Source organism: Rhinopithecus roxellana, chromosome 15 (genome assembly GCF_007565055.1).
Source record: "Rhinopithecus roxellana isolate Shanxi Qingling chromosome 15, ASM756505v1, whole genome shotgun sequence".
Taxonomy (NCBI): Eukaryota; Metazoa; Chordata; class Mammalia; order Primates; family Cercopithecidae; genus Rhinopithecus; species Rhinopithecus roxellana.
In genome coordinates, this window is record NC_044563.1 from 108,594,311 (window position 1) to 108,619,552 (window position 25,242).

The following is a 25,242-nucleotide window of genomic DNA, read 5'->3' on the forward strand; positions in this document are numbered from 1 at the left end:
ACCTGGGTTTAAGTTCTGGCTTCCCATTTATTAGAGTGTAACTGTGGTCACAGTACTTAATTATCTAAATTTGATTCCCGAGCAATAAAGTGGGGAATGATAGTATTGCTGTTACTATTACGATAATGTGAAAAACAACAGGAGAGTGCCTGGCCCAGAGAAAGAGCTAAGTGACAGCTCTTATTATTCACAAAAATGAATGATTTAAACCTGGAGATTACAATATTTAACAAGCACAGACACTTAGTGCAGCCTGTTATTGACTTCAAGCAGTCTTTTGCTTTTGTTTCTATTTCTGTGACATCTTATCTTATTAGACTTTCTGTTGGGTGTCTCTAACTCTGGTGCCTTGTGAAGGCCAGGAGATACTCCAGACAAGCTGAAATTCTACCTTTTTATGAGTATAAAGGAAATGGGGCCATGTTAGACCAAACAAAGAGTAATAAAATAAGAGTTGTAGCTTTCAGAGGGAAAGATAAACAAAGAAAGGGTCGGGGCAATGGATGTGGTGTTGAGATACTGGCACCAGGAAGCAGGGAAGAAAACCTCCAAACACATTGTGGTTTGTTAAAACACTGAAGACTCCTAAGTGCTACAGTGGCAGGCAATGCCACCCCACCAGGCAGCAGTGTTCTCCGCAACTGGGGAAGAGGAAGTAGGGCCTAATGATTGCTCCCGGAGACAGAGAGTCTGCTGTCCTGGGCTTTACCAGCCTGGCTTGTTGGCTGACCTTGAGTGACTTATCTCCCTAGCTTGGACAATTTTCTCAAGGTTCTCACATAGTCCCTAGCTAACTAAAAGGGTCTGATGAAGACAAATGTGTTAAAATTTAGAGGAGAGTCCACAAACTGTCCCTCCAGATACACCTGCTGGTGGGTTTTAGGATTTTTAAATGTTAAATTTTAATGCATTTAGGCAGGGCTTGGTATTTTCTAATTCACACCATGTCTACCATCTTGAGTCTTCACATTTGGCTCCTGAAGGCCTCTGAGTATATGATTTCTGATTTCAATGCAACCTCTGGTCCTTCAAACCAGATTGGAATTGCTTCATTTACAACTCATTCTATTTCTTCATCAATTACATGCAAATATGTATTTCTAAAGTTTCAAAAAACAAAGATTCTGTTGGCCTAACTGTAATTTGCTGTAAAAGACATTTTTTTTTCTAGAAAAGATGGCAAAAATTACAATTTGACCTTCCTTCTAGTTCATCCAAATTCTAAAACTTCAATGTTACTTGAAAACATAATTTGGCACCAAGTATTCTTTAGGTTATAATCTAAGTTGCTCATAAAATTTAATCTAGGCCTGGATCATTTTACTTTGAGGAGAAAACGTATCACTAAATAATAATGATCTTAAGTCTGTTCTTTTACCACTTCCCAGAGAGCTCTCCTAAGGCACTCAGGGAAAGTCAGGAGTAAATTAGACTCCCACCTCTAGTGACCAAAACACCATCATCTCCAGCATTGCCACAGTGAAGTATGCACATCGTCATAAATATTTACACCTTGCAGGGTCCTTTGTGCACAACTCTGAGAGACAAATGGCATTTCCAGTAATAGTTTATTGATTTCCAAATGCACAGGGGCGCCAAGTCCGAACATCCTGGGATAGCGGTAAATCTCTTACAAAATAATTTACAGTATGAAAATGATATACTGAAACATTAACTCAAACGTGTAATTCCGTTGAAAGATTCAGTGTTCCCTTGTTTAATGTAAAGGGTGGAAGGGGAAGATTCCTAAGGAAGGAATGTGACTGTACACAGGAAAATAGGCAGAGGACAATGGATTCATTGGTTCTCCCCATTCATGCAGTGTGGCCTGTCACTGTAGAAAGACTGGTCAGGTTTAATCCTCATTGGGTATTAATCTGCTGTCCCCTCAAAGTCATATCAAGCCTAGTATGGGCTCCGTGGCTTTTTCTGCACCAATGTATCCATAAGTGTCTTCACTTATTTTCATTTTTCTGCTCTGGACCTTGTTCTGCTGTTTCCGGTATGTTCTCAGTTCCAAATGATACTATCTTATCTTACCAGGCAGGTCTCCAGAATCAAGAACTGCCTGAGTCTTACGGTTTCTGGAATGGGACAGGGTAGGGGGCTTCATAAGCCCTGTTGGATAAAGGCAATAATAATGAGATTGAAGTCTCCCCTATTCTTTTTCTCCTAGGGCTGGGCTGGACTCAGTCCATAATGAGATTTTTTTAAACATAAAAATCTGATGTGATCAGCACACAGTAAACATGCAGTTAATTTTGTTACTGAGAAGCATGTATTGAACAGCCAATACATATAATGAATGTGGAATTTCAAGAATGGCAAGGGAGTATTTTCTACTCGGGAAGAGAGGACTTCCTAGACCCTGCCACTACTACAAGGCTCATGAATTCTGCATTTGTGCCCTCAGGTCTAACTGGAGTAGTTAGACTATCAGGTCATCAAAATGGCTGGGCATCCAAGTTTCCCATGTTATTAGACATCTTGGAGGAGGGCTGGAGTGCAATTTCCTTCAGGGCTGTCACTTTGACTCAGTGCCTTAGGAGCTAACGACCTTTGCTAGGGAATTGCTCTTCTTGTAAGCAAGTACCTAAGCTCCAACTATATGGCGACACTTGTAATTAGGGCTGACAGAAATCTTTGTAGTAGTATGCAAGATAATGAAGGGGCTGCTTTGAGTTTTCCTTAGTTCTCAAATATTGTGTGTGTGTGTGTGGACATGTATGTATATACATATACACACATATCACACTTGTCATTTATATATAGGCACACACTCCCCCAACACACACAAACCAGGAATCAGAAGGAGAGTCCAGATTTACTGGACTTTGAACTGCCACATCCTCACAGAGCACACTGGCGGCTAAGTCTACTAAAATACGAAGATTTCCTTTTCTACAGCAGTGAAGCTGCAGACAGTTGCAAATAAAGTTGAGTAGAAAGCAGAACACCCTTCACTTTTACTACTGCTGCAAAATTCTATACCTTTGAAGGCCAAGAAACACCTTATTTATGGAAGACGGCATGAAAAAGGAAATGTTCTCCCAACTCCTGGGGGTGGGCTCAAGTCAGCAATGTGTACTTAAAGTGTCGGCTAAAGGGGAGAAATAAGGCTACCTCAATGCCATTTCTGAGCCCTAACTATAACTGTGAAATGTCATTTTGAAAAAGATTCATAAATTGGGATGGTCAGCGCACAGTGGGAAAACCTGAAGCCTTTTTATCTTTCTGTTTTTAGGTGGACCACAGTGTGTGGTACAAAGTGCCTGTCCACAGAATTAGGGGGAGCTGGGTTCAAGATTTGGCTTCAGTATTTCCTAGCTGTGTAACTTGAAGCAAATGACTTCCACTCCCCATCTGTTTTATTATCTAAGAGACAGTTCAGGGCCTGGCTCATAGTTGTTCCTTAATACAAGTTATTTCCCTTCTTTGGCTGTTAGAGCGGAGACTCCAAGCACTTCTTGGGACTGTCCTGGATGATATCAAATCAAAGTCCCTCTCGGCATCCAGAAATTCAACATTTGAAAGGTAGCCAGAAATTGCTATGAGTATCCGACTGATTCTGGAAACATTCATTACCTGCCTCCCTTGGTGACGTCTCTTTAGGGGTTTCAGCAAACCCTGTAACCTGCAGCCAGGCAAGACACAATTCTGAGCTAAGTTTTACTGACCTGGCAGGAGGGAAGCCTCATCATGGTGGGGCTTATGGCCAAGCAGCATGCTCCAGCTCTATGGGAAGGTGGTGCCACTGCAGGAAGCATCCTAGTTTCTTACATTGATAAATGCTGCCAGCAGGAACTTAGGAGCCTGGGCAAAAGCTGCTGCACTGTGTTTAATGCTTCCCTGGTTAAAGTTTTATCAGGTGCTGAAGACAGCAGGAGTCTATAAAGCAAATCTGAAACCCTTTCTAAGTAAAAGCAAAAGTGCTTTCCTTGAGGATCAGAGATAAGTTACTGAGACAGATTGGCACATATTTTTATATTTCCATTTATATCCACTGCATAAATACTTGAATTTCCCAAATACTGATTCAAAGTAATAACATATGATCAGATATAGAGAACCAATGATCTGTCCATTGCTAATATAAGGCTACTATTTGGAGATCAAACAATGATTATTGGGGAAAGACAATACAAGCTTCCAAATCCTAAAATCTTTTAAATCTTCTGATACTTAAACTTTTTTAAGAGTGGCCACTGGTCCTTCTTTTAGGGTAGTTTTGCTGGATATGATTGGAGGTTGTAATTAATGGTATGCCAAATTCTCCAGTCTTTGCAGAGATAGCTAAAGCACCAAAATTGTCTTAGCTATTTCTTGGCCACCAGTTTGAGAGAAAAATGCCTTTTTTTTTTTTATTTTTTTTTATTTTTTAACATCTCAAACTCCTCTCAGCCCCAATATCCTGGCATCTTTAGTGAGTTAGGACAATCCTACCCTAGAAGCATATATGCCTGGGAGCTTTCTGGCCTCAAAGGAATAAATCATTTCACAGCATTCACAGGACTGAAAAATAATATAAATAGGACTCTTATAGTAAACAAGTATTGTTTCTGTTTCAAAACCATCCTGTAAGCACAAAAATCAGCTGGCCCTGTAACAGGTACACAGGTCACAGGCAGGCAGGAAAAGGGATTTCCCCCAGTGCAGGCTCCTTTGGTTCTGCCTCAGAGGCACTAGAAGTCTAGGCCCTGGGTTAGCAGCAACCCAGAGTCTGCTTGGATATGGTTCCAGTTGTATTCTTCATAAGTGAACACCAACATACCATAAAGGCAGAGGAGAGTGAACATATAACCCACTGGCAAATAATTACCTTTCAAGATTCCTATTTTTTATCTTAATAGTCTATGTGTATGAACATTTTATTCTATAATATAACTTTTATATAAAAATAGGTCATCTCCTGACTCCAAACCATTTGGTAAGTAAAACTGATGCTTCAAGAAGATGCAGGTTTTTAAGTTTGCAGTTTTACATTCCCCTAGCACATCCCTGCTTACTCGGGAGTACAAAGCTTGGTTGTAAGAAATTGTGATGTGGAAGTAGAGAAAAGCAAGGAAGTCCAACCTCAGGCATGTCTCTGTTACTAAGAGGAGAGCGAGATCCAGGGTGTTGGAGATGATCTGAATGTCTGTGGGTGGGGAGTGCCACAGGAAGAAGGGTTCTGGTCGGAGGTAAAGGAGGTTATATCTATATGCTGGGAGATGAGCTGAATTCAGAACACATGGAGTGGCATCAATTCTCCCCATATTGCATTTAAACCAAATTAGGCTAAAATGGGGGTAGGTACTAGCAAAAACCTACAATGAAAATTCCCATTTGGTAATATACATTCCAGCCCTTCATGTTGTGACAAGCCCATAAAACCTGCAGAATTCACCCAAATAATTCTGGTTCTATTAGATCCTTTACTGACTATTTTGGAAATTCAAGCAATTTGAATTCAGAATTACTGATTTCAACTTTTAATCAGATTTCCTTGGTCCTTTTTTTTCCCCCTAAGGTCATTTCCGTTCCACCTCTTCAATCATTTTTTTTTTCATTTCCACAGCACTGAATTATGAATCTCAAGTCCTGGATAACTTCATATACTAAAAATATCTCTTCCTAATCTTTAACTCTTTCTCCAACACCTTTTTCCAGTCATCCATCTTAATTCATGGCACCACATTTTCACAAATGCAGAACTGGACTTTTAGGGACTGCCCACATGAGTCAGTGTGGCCCTACCTTGCTCTCATTTATTTCACGCTTCAGTATGAACAAAATTGGGTTTTTGTTAATAGACAGGGAGAAAACTCTGACTTTCCTTCAAGATTATTCCAGATCCTTCCTAACAAAGCGATACTGTTTGGTAATACAATATTATGGGGGCTGGCTTTCCTGAGTAAGTTCAAAGCAGCCACTGAGGGATTACCTGAAGGACCCTTCTTAATTGCTCTGGGTGGATCAAACAGGCTCTTTTCCTTGACCTACTACAACCAGAGGATGAGAAGCACACAGTCAGTAAGCATAAAACTGGTCATCCCTTGGAGAGATATGTGCCTGCTGTGGATCTGGGGACACATCTGGTGGAAGTATGTTTGTTGCTGAGCAGCTTTCACAGAAATCAGAAGCCGTTACATACACACTGTCACATACACACAAGGGGAGGGGATGATTTTCCACTGGGGGTAGCAAGCCTTCATGTGTCCTCTTCTTCACTGGCACCACTACAAAGGAAAAGGAGAACCAGGTGAGTTAAGATATCACAAGAAGGTAGGCAACCTAGTCTACTGGTTGATAGCACAGACGTTATGTCAGACATACCTGGATTTTAAGTCTTAACTACCATGATTGAGCAACATGGCCAAAGGCAAGTTACTTACTTTCTCTAAATTCTGATTTATCTGGCCATAGGGGGATGATGATAAAACTTACTTTCTTGAGTTACTAGAGGATTAAATAAGAGAATACATATAAAATGCACAGTACCTGGTATATGGTTAAGTGAGCAGCTATTTAAAGGAGCAGGTGAGAGTCATTCTTTTAAACTTAACTGACAAAATAAATTGCTGGTAAAAATCAGGTGTGTGATTTCCTCTAAGCCTTAAGCCATTTATTGTTAGGAGAGAAAAAACAAGGAGAAGCTACTATCATCTGCACTCTCAATGGCATTTTGCACTTGGAAAAAATCCAAGATTTCAACTCATGCCATAGGGACATATGCCACCTCGTCAGAGAAGGTACTCTACTAAGTAGGACTCCCTGGTGATTCTCTCTTATTTCTCTCATAGGCCTTATCACATTACATAATTTGTTTGTGATTTACTTTTCTCTCCACCCATGACTACAGCATACAAGAATAGCAATACTATTTATTAACTATGTATATCTAGCACTAGCACTGGGTTAGGCACATGGAAGGACTCAATAAATAATTGTTTTTAAAAAGGAAGTGAAATACAACAGGAAGAAAGGGAGGGAGGGAAGGATGGACACAGTTGAAGGGACTGGTCAGTCATTACTGCCCTGGCCAGGTTATTCCAGATGTTAGTGATGTTTCAGTGACCAAAAAATGAGTTGTCAAGCCCCAGAGGCATGGCTAGTACCTCAGCTGCTCAGAGTTACAGCACCTCTGGCTTGGACCTGGGAGAGAACACTGTTGGTACAGGGACAGGGGTAAGGAGAAGGCAGAGCCTGAAAAAGCAGGAATGAGCACACTCAGAAAGGCAAAAGTAGCAAACTTGCCTAGTTTCTCCCCATCCACTTCCATAGGTCACTGTCCTTAAAATAGTAACAAGAGCCAACATGATCAAGTGCTTACTGTGGACCGGGGCACTGAGTTATCTGTGTTACTCACCCATTCTTCCTATTATGTAGGGGCTATTATTATCCCCCGTTTTCCAGATGAAAAAAGTGAAGCTCTGAGAGATATAAAATCCTAGGGTCACATAGTAAGGTCTGTGTCCTTAAAACTCAAGGTTTAGTTTCAGTTGGATAAAGTCTGAAGTGGTCAAGCTGGTAGAGAAGGAAGAGGCCTGTAGAACATCAGCTCCCAGCTATTACCTAGAAATTTTTCATCTCACAAGGGATTATCTACGTCTATATAAAACCTGTGCTCCTTTGCATCCATTTGGGAAAGACCTTAAGGGAAAATATCCTAGGCAGCAGATTTCTAGACCTTCCACTAAAGGCAAAAACATTTCAAGAAACAGGTCCTGCAAGTTAAGGTAAGTGTATGCTAGGAGCCAAAAGAACCAACTCAATAATCTTCACCATTCCAAAATCTGCCTCGTTTCCACTCCCCTTTCCTGCTGGTTATACAATCATGGGATGAAGGGTGCATGCCAGGAAGAGCTGGACAGTGGGCTGTCATTAATGAGCAGTATTTAATGGCATCTGTCCCAAAGGGAACAAAGGGTCTTTTATGAAAGCTTCTCACCAGAATCAAGGCAGAGCTGGAACTGGCGCCATATTCTCCCCCTTGGTATTATATCCAAAGCAAGCTCTCATTGTTCTCTTGTCAGTTTTATTTCAAATATGAGGGCAGCATGGTGACTCTGCCCTAAGTTGCAGTTCACTTTTTAGCATTCTTAACTTGAGACACATAGTTTAAATGTTCATGGACCTAATGAAACTGTATACAGAATTTTATCTGTGTGTTCCTTTGTCTGAGAGAAGCCATACTTTTCATCATATTTTCAAAGAAGTCAACAACTCTTGGCAAATTGAGAATAACCAAATTATAAATAAACTCTTTTCCAGTTGCCAGGTTCTTTACTATAAGACTTGGAGAGTGGCTTGGGGAAAAGGTCTGAAGTCTGAACTGATAAAATCTTTTCTCATTAACTTAAAAAAGATCTGTTCTTGGGTCTGAAATTTATCTCACAGTTTAAAACATGAGATCTTAGGATACTGGCATATCATTTATTGATTACTTCATTTGCTAAATATTTGTTGACTGTCAACCATGTGTCAGTCATGATTCTGGGCACAATAATGAATAAGAAGAACACACGAGTTGCCCTCTAGGACTTTAAAGCCTAGTAGGTGAGATACAGGCTCGGGGGAGAGAGGGAGAACTTTCCCCCCCCACCCCAGAACAGCATCTTTAAAGAAAGCATCTTATTTTTATAATAACCCACTTTTCACAATAATGAATAAGAAAAGGGATCATAACTGAATCTATAACACAGAGCTTTGCTCAGCTTGTACGTCATCTCTCCTGGAGGGTTCAACAATATAATTAGTGTTAGGCATCATCTCCTCTCCTGAATGTTCTTGCTTCACTTTGTATATAAACTTTGTATATAAGCTAGTCTATGTTCATGAGATTATCTCATTTTATTTATTTATTATTTTGATTTGCTCTGTCACCCAGGCTGGAGTGCAGTGGTGCGATCTTCACTCACTGTAATCTCTGCCTCCCAGGTTCAAGCGATTCTCCTGCCTCAGCCTCCTGAGTAGCTGGGATTACAGGTACACACCACCACACCCAGATAATTTTTGTATTTTTAGTAAAGATGGGGTTTCACCATGTTGGCCTTGAACTCCTGACCTTGTGATCCACCTGCCCCAGTCTCCCAAAGTGCTGGGATTATAGGCATGAGCTACCATGCCTGACTGTTCATGAGATTTTTTATCTTAAATAGTCTATAAAAGTCTTCACTTTCTGCAAGGGAAGTAATACAGCCTTCTACCTCAGCCACTTACCACGCTCCTCTGAAACACCTACCAGTCACATTTAGACTTACAACCGGAGTGGGACTCAGATGTTAATGGCTGTTTCACTTTATTTAAAACAAACAAACAAAAAAAAAAAAAACTAAGGGTGTTAGGCAGACAGCCCATTCTATAGCAGGTAATACCAATGAGACAGTCAGCATTACATAATTACTCTGATGTCACCAGACTGAACTAGGTTCAAATCCCTGTTATGAACTAATAAACAGTGGGATCTTAAGTCACTAACCTCTCTGAATCTCAGTTTCGTCAAAATGCTATCTTCCAGGGTTACTGTGAAAGCTTTATGTATTTTATGCAATACAAATGATAAAAAATGTTAACCTTCTTCCTCAACCCACCTTCCTTCTTATCCTGAATAAAAACCTGCCTCCTCCTGCCTTTCCCTCAAATGTTCCTAGTTCTGGCAGCTGAAACATTACATTCCAGAACAAGTGTATTCCTATCCCCAAATACCCTTCAAATATCTGGAGAGCAACAGTATCCTGCTTTGCTCACTTGGAGAGTTTTTTTAAATGACAACCCAGACCTAATGAAATACAGGTACTAACTAGAAAGGCCGAGTATCACTCTGACCCTTCTAGGTGGCAGGTCTCGAGAAAAGTCATGCCTGCCAAACACTGGGGAGAACAAATACGGAGTGAAGTTTAGTTAACCGGCCTTAGCTCAGTCACTGATCTAGTTTGAGGGTATTGCTATATCTAAAAGCGGTGGCCTTAAAACTGGGGTACCGATACCCTTGTGGTATGTAATTACTTTCCAGGAAGTATTTGGGCCTGGGTAATTTTACGAAAATTAATGTCCAAATCCTTAACTTCCATATATACTGCTTCCTAAAACTTATCTCCTCAGAAACATGCCTGTGCTCTATAAGGTTCTTGTTTCAGCCACTCCCACTTTCCAGATCACCATACTCCCACACTTCTGCAGAAATGCTACTCTCACCCTTCTGAATCTTAGCATGTAACAATTTTAGAATGTCTCCCTTAGAGGAGTCCTATGAGAGAACGGCAAGCAACAGTAAAGGAGACAATCTCTTTTTTCATTTAGGCAGGAAACTCTTGGCGAGGCTGTGTGTTTTATCTATCTATCCATCAATCTAACACTTCAAATTCAAAAGTGAGATGGCTATCATGAGGTTTGTGCTAATGTTTGTTTGTATTGAAAAAAATGAAATCAGACTTAATCTGACAGAAAGCAAGTCTGATCTGGCTGGATGTTTGACCACCAGAATTGGCTTTGCCAATTAGATTATATAGTGTACCTTGCTTGTAAATTTAATAAGCTAAATTCACAGTGCCAAAGTTTTGACAAAAATATATATAAAAACTCATATAAACTACACAATATGTCAGTGATCACACCCTTAGCAACTATTTACACTTGACATATGATTTCAGGAATCAATTTAAAAATGTGCTGAAAAAACGCTCATCATCACTGGCCATCAGAGAAATGCAAATCAAAACCACAATGAGATACCATCTCACACCAGTTAGAATGGCAATCAATCATTAAAAAGTCAGGAAACAACAGGTGCTGGAGAGGATGTGGAGAAATAGGAACACTTTTACACTGTTGGTGGGATTGTAAACTAGTTCAACCATTATGGAAAACAGTATGGCGATTCCTCAAGGATCTAGAACTAGAAGTACCATATAACCCAGCCATCCCATTACTGGGTTTATACCCAAAGGATTATAAATCATGCTGCTATAAAGACACATGCACACGTACGTTTATTGCGGCACTATTCACAATAGCAAAGACTTGGAATCAACCCAAATGTCCATCAGTGACAGAATGGATTAAGAAAATGTGGCACACATACACCATGGAATACTATGCAGCCATAAAAAAGGATGAGTTTGTGTCCTTTGTAGGGACATGGATGCAGCTGGAAACCATCATTCTCAGCAAACTATCGCAAGAACAGAAAACCAAACACCGCATGTTCTCACTCATAGGTAGGAACTGAACAATGAGATCACTTGGACTCAGGAAGGGGAACATCACACACTGGGGGCCTATTATGGGGAAGGGGGAGGGGGGAGGGATTGCACTGGGAGTTATACCTGATGTAAACGACGAGTTGACACAAGTATACATATGTAACAAACCTGCACATTATGCACATGTACCCTAGAACTTAAAGTATAATAATAAAATAAAAATTTTAAAAAAATGTGCAAAAAGACACATACTTTTAAATTTTCTTTTAGGGGATGTAAAACAAAAACGTTTAGCTAAAGGAACTGGGAGCTCCTAAATTCTGACCAGGAGAATGGTGTGAAATTTGACACTTACTTGGTTGTGGGTAGGGATTGGGGTGACAGAATGAGACTAAGGCATCCCAGTCAGCAGAATGCTGTGTCCCTTCTCTGAGCTGGGCTCACTGTCTGATGTGATGCCTGTGAAACTGAAATGTCAGAGGCATACTTTAAGCCCCACGTTCAGACCCTAAACACCTGCTGATAAAATGATCATATTTTATCATAATAATTTTACAGTGTTTCACTGACAATTTTTTAGTTAGGCTGTGTACATAAGCAGCTCAGCTTTTTGGCTTCTGTCCCCAGAGTTGTAGGGGTATAAAGGGGGAGTTAATAAATCAGATAGCAGGCATTCTGACTTTGCAAGTTTAATAGTTTCTTTTCCTAAGTATATAGTACAACTTAATGTGACTTGGCATCACTCACGCCTTCTGAGTTCTTGGTTATTTATTAATTGATTATTGCTGTAAAAGGATTATTTAACTCAGGAGGATGGACAAATTAAGAGTTATTGACAAGGGAGGAAGGCCAGATTCAGTTGAAATTCAAAAAGATAGATTTAATATTCTCCAAAAATTACAATGCCTGAGCATTGTACAAGGAGCTAATTGGGAAGTCTCATGCTTTCAGTATCTGAGGAAGTGGTTGCCTAGTTACAGTAAATACGCGATCAGCACTGCTGGGGAAATGGACTAAACAATTGGATCCAGGGACCTTTCTTTACTAGACAGAGCAGAGTTGCCTTCTTTGTCCCCTCTGTCCCACACTCACCTGCCCCAACAGCCTGAGCTGAAAATAAGGTTACTGTACTTTAAAGGATCTGAACTTTACAAAATAAAGTAAAACGTCCTTGGTCTATTTTGGGCTAACCGAGAAAAGCATGATGAAAATACTAGGAGCTCTAGTCCTGGTTCTGCTGTGTGACTCTAGGACCCAGTATCCTTATCTGGGAAATTAGGATGCCTTGCATTTTACGCAAAATTTAGGAAAACTCCAAACCAGACAGAAACTAATAAAGCTTCTCTCCAACATACAGACTTGCTGAACTAATTAATTTGCTCTCATTTATACAGCTGTCTCTCTTTGCTTCCTGTGCCCCTCTCTATCCTGTCACCACAATCTGAAGGATGGCCTAAATGTTCCAAGTCCTTTCACCTCTTTTTCTGGCTGGGCCCACATACTGGGTTGATGACCAGTACTGAGAAGTGAAGCCAGCTGGACTTCCTGGGTCGAGTGGGGACTTGGAGAACTTTTCTGTGTCTAGCTAAAGGATTGTAAACACACCAATCAGCCCTCTGTAAAAATGCACCAATTAGTGTTCTCTGTCTAGCTAAAGGATTGTAAATGCACCAATCAGCCCTCTGTAAAAACACACCAATCAGTGCTCTGTAAAATGGACCAATCAGCAGGATGTGGGTGGGGCCAAATAAGGGAATGAAAGCTGGCCACCTGAGCCAGCAGCGGCAACCCACTCGGGTCCCCTTCCACGCTGTGGAAGTTTGTTCTTTTGCTCTTCATAATCTTGCTGCTGCTCACTCTTTGGGTCCACACCACCTTTAAGAGCTGTAATACTTGCCGCGAAGGCCTGCGGCTTCATTCTTGAAGTCAGCGAGACCATGAACCCACTGGAAGGAAGAAACTCCGGACACATCTGAATATATGAAGGAACAAACTCCAGACATACCACCTTTAAGAGCAGTAACACCACAAAGGTCCGCGGCTTCATTCTTGAAGTCAGTGAGACCAAGAACCCACCGGAAGGAATAAATTCCAGACACAGCACTGCCTGATCATTACCTAGTGTAAACCCAAGAGTAAGCTCTGCCATGAGCAAAAGTCCCATGATTGTTTATTTCATCATGGGTCTTAAAGTTTGACTTGGCTCTAGCCTCGCTGCAATTCCTTCTCAAACCACAAGGGCAAGGGCTCTTCTCTCTCTAGTTCACATTCTACTTTATCCTATGAGCCTTCTCTCTTTCAGTAATGGCCACTATTCACAGAGGGCTTACTTAATGTTCCACAAACTGTGCTAAGAAATCTATATACATAAACTCACCGATAGCTTCTGGTATTATCTCCATTCTACAGATGAGAAAAATGAGGCCCAGAGAGGCTGCAAGACCTGCTTAAGGTACATGACTTGTAAATAATAGACCTAGGTTAAGCAATCAGACTCTAGAACCCCAAGAAATGAACTGACCTTGGGTAAGAGATGAGCCTGTCTTTTCTGATCCCTAGTTACCAGCTGATAAGTAGTAGCCATTTAAGTTTTCTGAGGCAAAACGTTTTCACCTGAAAAAATGGGATATTAACACCTACCATGAGGAGATGGAAGATACAAGGAAGTGCTTAAGATGAAAAAATGCCAGAGATGAGTAGGATTACTATAGAAGAAAAAGAAGAAATACAGACCTGAATTTGTCTCAGCCCTCACAGCTGACTCTGTCTCTCCAGACTTATTTAGGGACCTCTGAGAGAGCCTTGCCTTGGGTCTCCCGCATGACCTCAGGCCCACACTCCTCCTATACTTTTACTTAAAGAGTGAGGAGTTATGTTCCCTCTCCTTGAGGGTGGAATATCTACATACATTATGTGAAATACTTTCCGAACATGAGTTTTGTTTCTTCTTCTTCATTTATTTATTTGATCATTTATATCAGTATGGACTCATGGATGTTTATTCTTTGGGTTATAATCCAATATTACTATTTTGTTGCTGAAACTGCTCAGCTTTGGCCTTTGAAAGCTCTGTTAGTTGGCTCCTATGTTCCACTGACACATCCCCATCAATATGGGTTTTCTGTTTTTTGTTTGTTTTTTGAGCACTTCCCTACTTTCTAGCACTACAGAGCCTTCAGGTTTAGCTGTCTACTTCCTCCTTGGCACTGACCACAGTGCCAAGTTTGAATTGATCTCCATGCACCTTGCAGCCTATTTACTGTTTTTATAGGTGGCTACCTTTCTTGCACTTGGCAGAGCCTGTGTGGGGATGGCCTACTTCTATGGAAGATTAAAAGGAGCCAGCAGGCCTGCCCAGGCAGTGCCTTGCAACAGGGAGGTGACTGAAAGGAAGTAACAGGCAGGCTTGTAGTGTGCCAGTGTCCCATCTGCTCTCAGAATTTCCTTCTTTAGGACTGAGTCCTTTACTGCTGCTGGATTTAGAATAGAATCATTTACAGCTTTTTTTTTTCTAATTCAAAGAGTAACTTTTTCTTTTTTGTTGCTTTTTACTTTCTGTAACAAACAAGTATTGGTTCCATAAAAAAGAAAAAAAAATTCCATTATGTTACCACCAGGGATAATCACCATTATCACAGTGAAATATATTTCCCCATACACCTTCTATACATATATAAAAATAAATATCTTTTACAAAATCAGCTCATACTTGACAGCCTCCTTCACAGTCTGCTTTTTCCACTCAGCTATCAATCATGAATGTCATATCAAGAAATATATTTCTATAAGATTATGATCATGATTGATTTGTATGGATTTATCATACCTAATATTGGGCATTTAAATTATTTCTACCGGCGGAGCAAGATGGCCGAATAGGAACAGCTCCAGTCTCCAACTCCCAGCGCGATCGACACAGAAGACCGGTGATTTCTGCATTTTCAACTGAGGTACTGGGGTCATCTCACTAGGGAGTGCCGGACAATCGGTGCTGGTCAGCTGCTGCAGCCTGACAAGCGAGAGCTGAAGCAGGGCGAGGCATCGCCTCACCTGGAAGTGCAAGGGGGAAGGGGATCCGTTTTCCTAGCCAGGGGAACTGAGACACACAACACCTGGAAAATCGGGTAACTCCCACCCCAATACTGCGCTGTAAGCATACAGGCACACCAGGAGAATATATCCCACACCTGGCCGGGAGGGTCCCACGCCCACGAAGCCTCCCTCACTGCTAACACAGCAGTCTGCCGCGATCTATCCGCAAGGCAGCAGCGAGGCTGGGGGAGGGGCGCCCGCCATTGCTGAGGCTTAAGTAGGTAAACAAAGCCGCTGTGAAGCTCGAACTGGGTGGAGCTCACAGCAGCTCAAGGAAGCCTGCCTGTCTCTGTAGTCTCCACCTCTGGGGACAGCGCACAGCTGAAGACCAACAGGGGAAGTAGCGGGAGCCGGTGCAGACGCGAACGACTCTGTCTGACAGCTTTGGGGAGAGCCGTGGATCTCCCAACGTGGAGGTTGAGATCTGAGAACGGACAGACGGCCTGCTCAGGTGGGTCCCTGACCCCTGAGTAGCCTAGCTGGGAGACATCCCCCACTAGGGGCAGTCTGACACCCCACACCTCACAGGGTGGAGTACACCCCTGAGAGGAAACTTCCAAAGGAAGAATCAGACAGGTACACTCGCTGTTCAGCAATATTCTATCTTCGGCAACCTCTGCTGCTGATACCCAGGCAAACAGGATCTGGAGTGGACCTCAAGCAATCTCCAACAGACCAACAGACAGTCCTTCTGACTGTCAGAAGGAAAACTATCAAACAGGAAGGACACCTATACCAAAACCCCATCAGTACGTCACCACCATCAAAGACCAGAGACAGATAAAACCACAAAGATGGGGAAGAAGCAGGGCAGAAAAGCTGGATATTCAAAAAATAAGAGCGTATCTCCCCCTGCAAAGGAGCACAGCCCATCGCCAGCAACGGATCAAAGCTGGTCAGAGAATGACTTGGACGAGAGGAGAGAAGAAGGCTTCAGTCCATCAAACTTATCAGAGCTAAAGGAGGAATTACGTACCCAGCGCAAAGAAACTAAAAATCTTGAAAAAAGAGTGGAAGAATTGACAGCTAGACTAATTAATGCAGAGAAGATCATAAACGAAATGACAGAGATGAAAACCATGACACGAGAAATACGTGACAAATGCACAAGCATCAGTAACCGACTCGATCAACTGGAAGAAAGAGTATCAGCGATTGAAGATCAAATGAATGAAATGAAGCGAGAAGAGAAACCAAAAGAAAAAAGAAGAAAAAGAAATGAGCAAAGCCTGCAAGAAGTATGAGATTACGTAAAAAGACCAAATCTACGTCTGATTGGGGTGCCTGAAAGTGAGGGGGAAAATGGAACCAAGTTGGAAAACACTCTTCAGGAAATCATCCAGGAGAACTTCCCCAACCTAGTAGGGCAGGCCAACATTCAAATTCAGGAAATACAGAGAACGCCACAAAGATACTCCTCCAGAAGAGCAACTCCAAGACACATAATTGCCAGATTCACCAAAGTTGAAATGAAGGAAAAAATCTTAAGGGCAGCCAGAGAGAAAGGTCGGGTTACCCACAAAGGGAAGCCCATCAGACTAACAGCAGATCTCTTGGCAGAAACTCTACAAGCCAGAAGAGAGTGGGGGCCAATATTCAACGTTCTTAAAGAAAAGAATTTTAAACCCAGAATTTCATATCCAGCCAAACTAAGTTTCATAAGTGAAGGAGAAATAAAATCCTTTACAGATAAGCAAATGCTTAGAGATTTTGTCACCATCAGGCCTGCCTTACAAGAGACCCTGAAGGAAGCCCTAAACATGGAAAGGAACAACCGGTACCAGCCATCGCAAAAACATGCCAAAATGTAAAGACCATCGAGGCTAGGAAGAAACTGCATCAACTAACGAGCAAAATAACCAGTTAATATCATAATGGCAGGATCAAGTTCACACATAACAATATTAACCTTAAATGTTAATGGACTAAATGCTCCAATTAAAAGACACAGACTGGCAAACTGGATAAAGAGTCAAGACCCATCAGTCTGCTGTATTCAGGAGACCCATCTCACATGCAGAGACATACATAGGCTCAAAATAAAGGGATGGAGGAAGATCTACCAAGCAAATGGAGAACAAAAAAAGCAGGGGTTGCAATCCTTGCCTCTGATAAAACAGACTTTAAACCATCAAAGATCAAAAGAGACAAAGGCGGCCATTACATAATGGTAAAGGGATCAATTCAACAGGAAGAGCTAACTCTCCTAAATATATATGCACCCAATACAGGAGCACCCAGATTCATAAAGCAAGTCCTTAGAGACTTACAAAGAGACTTAGACTCCCATACAATAATAATGGGAGACTTCAACACTCCGCTGTCAACATTAGACAGATCAACGAGACAGAAAGTTAACAAGGATATCCAGGAATTGAACTCATCTCTGCACCAAGCGGACCTAATAGACATCTATAGAACTCTCCACCCCAAATCAACAGAATATACATTCTTCTCAGCACCACATCACACTTATTCCAAAATTGACCACATAATTGGAAGTAAAGCACTCCTCAGCAAATGTAAAAGAACAGAAATTATAACAAACTGTCTCTCAGACCACAGTGCAATCAAACTAGAACTCAGGACTAAGAAACTCAATCAAAACCGCTCAACTACATGGAAACTGAACAACCTGCTCCTGAATGACTACTGGGTACATAACGAAATGAAAGCAGAAATAAAGATGTTCTTTGAAACCAATGAGAACAAAGATACAACATACCAGAATCTCTGGGACACATTTAAAGCAGTGTGTAGAGGGAAATTTATAGCACTAAATGCCCACAAGAGAAAGCAGGAAAGATCTAAAATTGACACTCTAACATCACAATTAAAAGAACTAGAGAGGCAAGAGCAAACACATTCAAAAGCTAGCAGAAGGCAAGAAATAACTAAGATCAGAGCAGAACTGAAGGAGATAGAGACACAAAAAACCCTCCAAAAAATCAATGAATCCAGGAGTTGGTTTTTTGAAAAGATCAACAAAATTGACAGACTGCTAGCAAGGCTAATAAAGAAGAAAAGAGAGAGGAATCAAATAGATGCAATAAAAAATGATAAAGGGGATATCACCACTGACCCCACAGAAATACAAACTACCATCAGAGAATACTATAAACGCCTCTACGCAAATCAACTAGAAAATCTAGAAGAAATGGATAATTTCCTGGACACTTACACTCTCCCAAGGCTAAACCAGGAAGAAGTTGAATCCCTGAATAGACCAATAGCAGGCTCTGAAATTGAGGCAACAATTAATAGCCTACCCACCAAAAAAAGTCCAGGACCAGATGGATTCACAGCTGAATTCTACCAGAGGTACAAGGAGGAGCTGGTACCATTCCTTCTGAAACTATTCCAATCAATAGAAAAAGAGGGAATCCTCCCTAACTCATTTTATGAGGCCAACATCATCCTGATACCAAAGCCTGGCAGAGACACAACAAAAAAAGAGAATTTTAGACCAATATCCCTGATGAACATTGATGCAAAAATTCTCAATAAAATACTGGCAAACCGGATTCAGCAGCACATCAAAAAGCTTATCCACCATGATCAAGTGGGCTTCATCCCTGGGATGCAAGGCTGGTTCAACATTCGCAAATCAATAAACGTAATCCAGCATATAAACAGAACCAAAGACAAGAACCACATGATTGTCTCAATAGATGCAGAAAAGGCTTTTGACAAAATTCAACAGCCCTTCATGCTAAAAACGCTCAATAAATTCGGTATTGATGGAACGTACCTCAAAATAATAAGAGCTATTTATGACAAACCCACAGCTAATATCATACTGAATGGGCAAAAACTGGAAAAATTCCCTTTGAAAACTGGCACAAGACAGGGATGCCCTCTCTCACCACTCCTATTCAACATAGTGTTGGAAGTTCTGGCTAGGGCAATCAGGCAAGAGAAAGAAATCAAGGGTATCCAGTTAGGAAAAGAAGAAGTCAAATTGTCCCTGTTTGCAGATGACATGATTGTATATTTAGAAAATCCCATCGTCTCAGCCCAAAATCTCCTTAAGCTGATAAGCAACTTCAGCAAAGTCTCAGGATACAAAATTAATGTGCAAAAATCACAAGCATTCTTATACACCAGTAACAGACAAGCAGAGAGCCAAATCAGGAATGAACTTCCATTCACAATTGCTTCAAAGAGAATAAAATACCTAGGAATCCAGCTTACAAGGGATGTAAAGGACCTCTTCAAGGAGAACTACAAACCACTGCTCAGTGAAATCAAAGAGGACACAAACAAATGGAAGAACATACCATGCTCATGGATAGGAAGAATCAATATCGGTGAAAATGGCCATACTCCCCAAGGTTATTTATAGATTCAATGCCATCCCCATCAAGCTACCAATGAGTTTCTTCACAGAATTGGAAAAAACTGCTTTAAAGTTCATATGGAACCAAAAAAGAGCCCGCATTGCCAAGACAATCCTAAGTCAAAAGGACAAAGCTGGAGGCGTCACGCTACCTGACTTCAAACTATACTACAAGGCTACAGTAACCAAAACAGCATGGTACTGGTACCAAAACAGAGATATAGACCAATGGAACAGAACAGAGTCCTCAGAAATAATACCGCACATCTACAGCCATCTGATCTTTGACAAACCTGAGAGAAACAAGAAATGGGGAAAGGATTCCCTATTTAATAAATGGTGCTGGGAAAATTGGCTAGCCATAAGTAGAAAGCTGAAACTGGATCCTTTCCTTACCCCTTATACGAAGATTAATTCAAGATGGACTAGAGACTTAAATGTGAGACCTAATACCATAAAAACCCTAGAAGAAAATCTAGGTAGTACCATTCAGGACATAGGCATGGGCAAGGACTTCATGTCTAAAACACCAAAAGCAACGGCAGCAAAAGCAAAAATTGACAAATGGGATCTAATTAAACTAAAGAGCTTTTGCACAGCAAAAGAAACTACCATCAGAGTGAACAGGCAACCTACAGAATGGGAGAAAATTTTTGCAACCTACTCATCTGACAAAGGGCTAATATCCAGAATCTACAAAGAACTCAAACAAATATATGAGAAAAAAACAAACAACCCCATCAAAAAGTGGGGAAAGGATATGAACAGACATTTCTCAAAAGAAGATATTCATACAGCCAACAGACACATGAAAAAATGCTCATCGTCACTCGCCATCAGAGAAATGCAAATCAAAACCACAATGAGATACCATCTCACACCAGTTAGAATGGCAATCATTAAGAAGTCAGGAAACAACAGGTGTTGGAGAGGATGTGGAGAAATAGGAACACTTTTACACTGTTGGTGGGATTGTAAACTAGTTCAACCATTATGGAAAACAGTATGGCAATTCCTCAGGGATCTAGAACTAGATGTACCATATGACCCAGCCATCCCACTACTGGGTATATACCCAAAGGATTATAAATTATTCTACTACAAAGACACATGTACACGTATGTTTATTGCGGCACTATTCACAATAGCAAAGACTTGGAATCAACCCAAATGTCCATCTGTGACAGACTGGATTAAGAAAATGTGGTACATATACACCATGGAATACTATGCAGCCATAAAAAAGGATGAGTTTGCGTCCTTTGTAGGGACATGGATGCAGCTGGAAACCATCATTCTTAGCAAACTATCACAAGAACAGAAAACCAAACACCGCATGTTCTCACTCATAGGTGGGAACTGAACAATGAGATCACTTGGACTCGGGAAGGGGAACATCACGCACTGGGGCCTATCATGGGGAGGGGGGAGGGGGGAGGAGGGAGGGATTGCATTGGGGAGTTATACATGATATAAATGATGAATTGATGGGTGCTGACGAGTTGATGGGTGCAGCACACCAACATGGCATAAGTATACATATGTAACCTGCACGTTATGCACATGTACCCTAGAACTTAAATTAAAAAAAAAAAAAAAATTATTTCTACCTTTTCACTATTATCCGTATCTCTGTGACACACATCATTGTGGATGAATCATCCTTAGTTATTTCCAAAGAAAAATTCCCAAGAGTTTCCTTCTGAGTCCAAAGGTATGTTTGCATTTGTTTTATAAGCTTTAATTTTTAGAACAGCTTTAGATTTACCAAAAAATTACAAAGATAGTACAGAGGATTCCCATACTTAGTCTCCCCTACTATAAACATCTTATATTTGCATGGTATATTCGTTGCCAATGAACTATGAAAGGAAAATAAACTTGGGGACCCCAAAATCACTAAGCCAAAGGGAAAAGTCAAGCTGGGAACCGTGACTGGCAAACTTGTCCCCTATTCTGTTCCTAAATAAAATGGCTACAAAAATTAAAAAGCTACATACCTCCCTCACAAAGGACATACAACACTCAAAGTCATCCCTCGGTTCACGTGAGACAAATGCATATCCAATTGCTTCCTTTGATTCAGTGGAAAGCTAATCAGAAACTCAAAAGAATGCAACCATTTGTCCTTTATCTACTTATGACCTGGAAACCCCCCTCCCCACTTTGAGTTATCCTGCCTTTCTGGACCACACCAATGTATATCTTACATATACTGATTGACGTCTAATGTCTCCCTAAAATGTGTAAAACCAAGCTGTGCCCTGACCACTTTGGGGACATGTCATCAGGACCTTCTGAGGCTGTGTCATGGGTGTGTCCTTAACCTTGGCAAAATAAACTTTTTAAATTGACTGAGACCTGTCTCAGATATTTCAGGTTCACAGAACCAATACTGATACCTTAATACTAAAATTCATATTTTGAGATTTCCTTAGTTTTTCCCTGAAGTCCTTTTTCTGCTCCAGATTTCACTCAGAATACCACATTTCATCCTTAAGTCTCCATAGGCTCCTCCTGGCTGTGATGGTTTCTCAGACTTTTCTTGTTTGTGATGGTGAGGACAGTTTTGAGGGGTGGTGATCAGGTATTTTGCAGAATATCCCTCAATCGGAAGTTGTCTGATGTTTTCTCACAATTAGGCCATGGTTATGGGCTTTTGGAAGGAAAATTACAGAGGTAAAGTGCCATTATCATTACATCATATCAAGGGTTGATACTATCAATATGACAGCACTGTTGAAGGTGGCCTTGACCACCTGGCTGAGGTATTGCTTGTCAGGTTTTTCTATGGTATGGCTACTCTTTTTTCCCATTCCCACAGTGTATTCCCTGGAAGGAAGTCACTACGAGCCGCCTATACTTAAAGAGTGAGAAGTTATGTTCCCTCTCCTTGAGGGTGGAATATGGACATACATTATGTGAAATACTTTCGAACATGAGCTTTGTCTCTTCTTCATTTATTTATTTGATCATTTATATCAGTATGGACTCATGGATGTTTATTTTATTCTTTGGGTTATAATCCAATATTACTATTCTGTTGCTCAAACTGCTCAGCTTTGGCCTTTGAAAGCTCTGTTAGTTGGCTATGTTCCATTGACATATCCCCATCAATACGGGTTTTCTGTTTTTTGTTTGTTTGTTTTTGAGCACTTCCCTACTTTCTAGCACTACAGAGCCTTCAGGCTTAGCTGTCTATTTCCTCCCCAGACCTAAAATCAGATATTCTCCAAAGGACACAAGATATATGGTTTTAGAGGCATTTGATACTACCCTCCAGAAATCTTATATTGATTTACAGTCATTACTCACATTGGCACAGGAATGCCCATTTCCCCCACACCCTTGCCAATAGCAGGGCAATTTCAAAGTGTCTGCAGGGAGATGACCTGGCATGGGATACAGTGTGTGCATATATATGCATGCATGTGTCTATCTGTTCCATCTCTTTAAAATAACTTCTGCGTTACTCAGTTTCCTGTTGAACTTCAAGAGAAAAATGCCCTGGGGCCAGTTTTTTCCTTTTCTTTGCCTTTACATTGATCTTCCCCAACCTCCCTTTCCTTCCCCCTGTGCTGCTGGATTTTCTATCACTGGCGATCTCCTGTGATGAGGTCTGAAAGGAACCTTTCCTACACCCTCTATTAGGGCCCAGGCAATTTCAGGCGGTGGAGAGTTAGAAGCAGAAATTAGCTCAAGGATTTGCCTTCCCTGCTTCCCGTACCTTCAGGAAATCCACCTGACCCAGTTTCCTCATCTTCTCTTGGCATGTGTATAATGGAAACCAAATCTCTCTCAAGCAGTTTCCTTCCATAGAAATCTTAAACATAAGATAAGATTTAGTAAAATGCTGGACTTCAAATTTCCTGTTGCCTCAGCTGCTGTATCTCACAAGTTACCAAAGAGAAAGGATCAGTAAATAAATATACTTGACACTTATTTCTAATCTCTGAATAGAGACTCACACCGTGTTTGTGTGCATGCACATGAGTGTGTGTTGGAGAGCGAGCAAGCGAGGCAGATACACACATATACAGAGGCAAAGATACAAACACACGGGCGCGTGCACGCGCGCGCGCACACACACACACACACAGAGCGAAAACAGTTCTCAGTAACTTTGGCAGTCCCATGATGATGACCTTCAATTGAAGTTGTAGGAAGTTGGAAGTATACCAATCCATAATGTCCTAGTGCTACTTTTCATATGGCAGCGGGTTATGAATATGGACCTAGGAGTTCAAAACACCTGGGGTTGAATCACAGCTCTGCCACTTACTAGCTGTGAGACTTTCAGGTCGGTGATCATACTTGGAAATAGTGGACAATGTAGTACCTACCAGGGAGAGTTGCTGGAAGGATTAAATGAGATTAATGTATATGAAGTACTTGGCAGATATATAAAGAGCTTGACATAGTACCTATCACACAGTAAATGCTCAAAACATTTTGTAGTTATTTAATAACATCATGTAAAGAAACCAAGACTAAGAGAGACTAAAAGTCATACAATGAGTTGATGGTAGAATGAAATCGACTGGAAGTCAGTTTCTGGCTCCTGAATACATCACCATACCTGCAACACCCATTTCCTCTAAAACTGCTATCTATTAACAAAAAACTAGAAGAGTTAACACTGTTGTCACCCGTACACTCTAGGTACCATGCTGTCATTCCAATGGGCTAAAGATTCCTTCTCAAGTTTGTTCTCTTAGTGTACAGGCCATTTAAGAAATAAAGACAGTAACTGCTATCATGAATAAGAACGCATTCTACGTGCCAAGCATGGTGCTCAAAACCTTAGCAGCACCATCTCCCTATCCCACTGAGTCCAACAGCATGTCCTATTGACTCACCCTGCACGACCTCTCCCATGTGTGTCCATTCGTCTTCTCCACTGCTGCCACCATCTCCTGCTTGAACTACTGGAGTTGCTTCTTGACTAGTCTTCCTACTTCTAATCTTAATGCAATATTGCCTATTATTCAAACTGTATTCAGAGTAACAGTTCAAAAACGTGCAATAGATTATATCAGTGCCCCATTTAAAAATCCTTCAACAGTTTCCTATAACCCCTAGAACAAAGTTCATAGCACACAAATTCCTACATGCTTTGGCCCCTCTCTCCCTTTTCAGCTTGATTCATGCCACCTTCCAGCCACGCTGGCTTTCTTTCTGTTCCCCAAATAAGCTGATCTTGTTCATGCCTTAAGGCTTGTGCTTTGCTGGTCTGCCTCAGAGCTCTTACCCTTGCATCTTGGAATGCATGACTCATTAACATTCAGGTCTCAGCTCCAGTATCACCTTTTTAGATGCTGTCCTGGACCAGGAAATCTAGAGTAGCCACCCCATCCCTGTACTATTACACTATATTGTTGTAATGTCTTCATAGCACTGATCACTCTACAATTATTTTGCGGTGGCAAAGGGCTTTAACTATTTTGTTCCCTGCTGTATCACCAGTACCTGGTAATGTGCTTGGCACTGGTGAAACCACAACAAATATTTTTGAGTGAATGAATGAGTAAATGATCAAGACAATCGTATAACACGTGACTGTTCAAGAACTGGATTAAGAAAATGTGGCACATATACACCATGGAATACTATGCAGCCATAAAAAAG

At 41.1% G+C, this 25,242-nt stretch overlaps 1 protein-coding gene across 1 annotated transcript in view; it reads right to left on the reverse strand.

Moving 5' to 3' along the window:
- Positions 1–1,549: 1,549 nt before the first annotated feature.
- TRIM44 (tripartite motif containing 44) overlaps positions 1,550–25,242 on the reverse strand; it is a 155,008-nt gene continuing 131,315 nt past the window's right edge. The window contains exon 5 of the mRNA XM_010358398.2: positions 1,550–6,218. Within this exon, the coding sequence (XP_010356700.1) occupies positions 6,191–6,218 (28 nt within the window). The 3' untranslated portion in view covers positions 1,550–6,190. The remainder of the gene's footprint in view (positions 6,219–25,242) is intronic.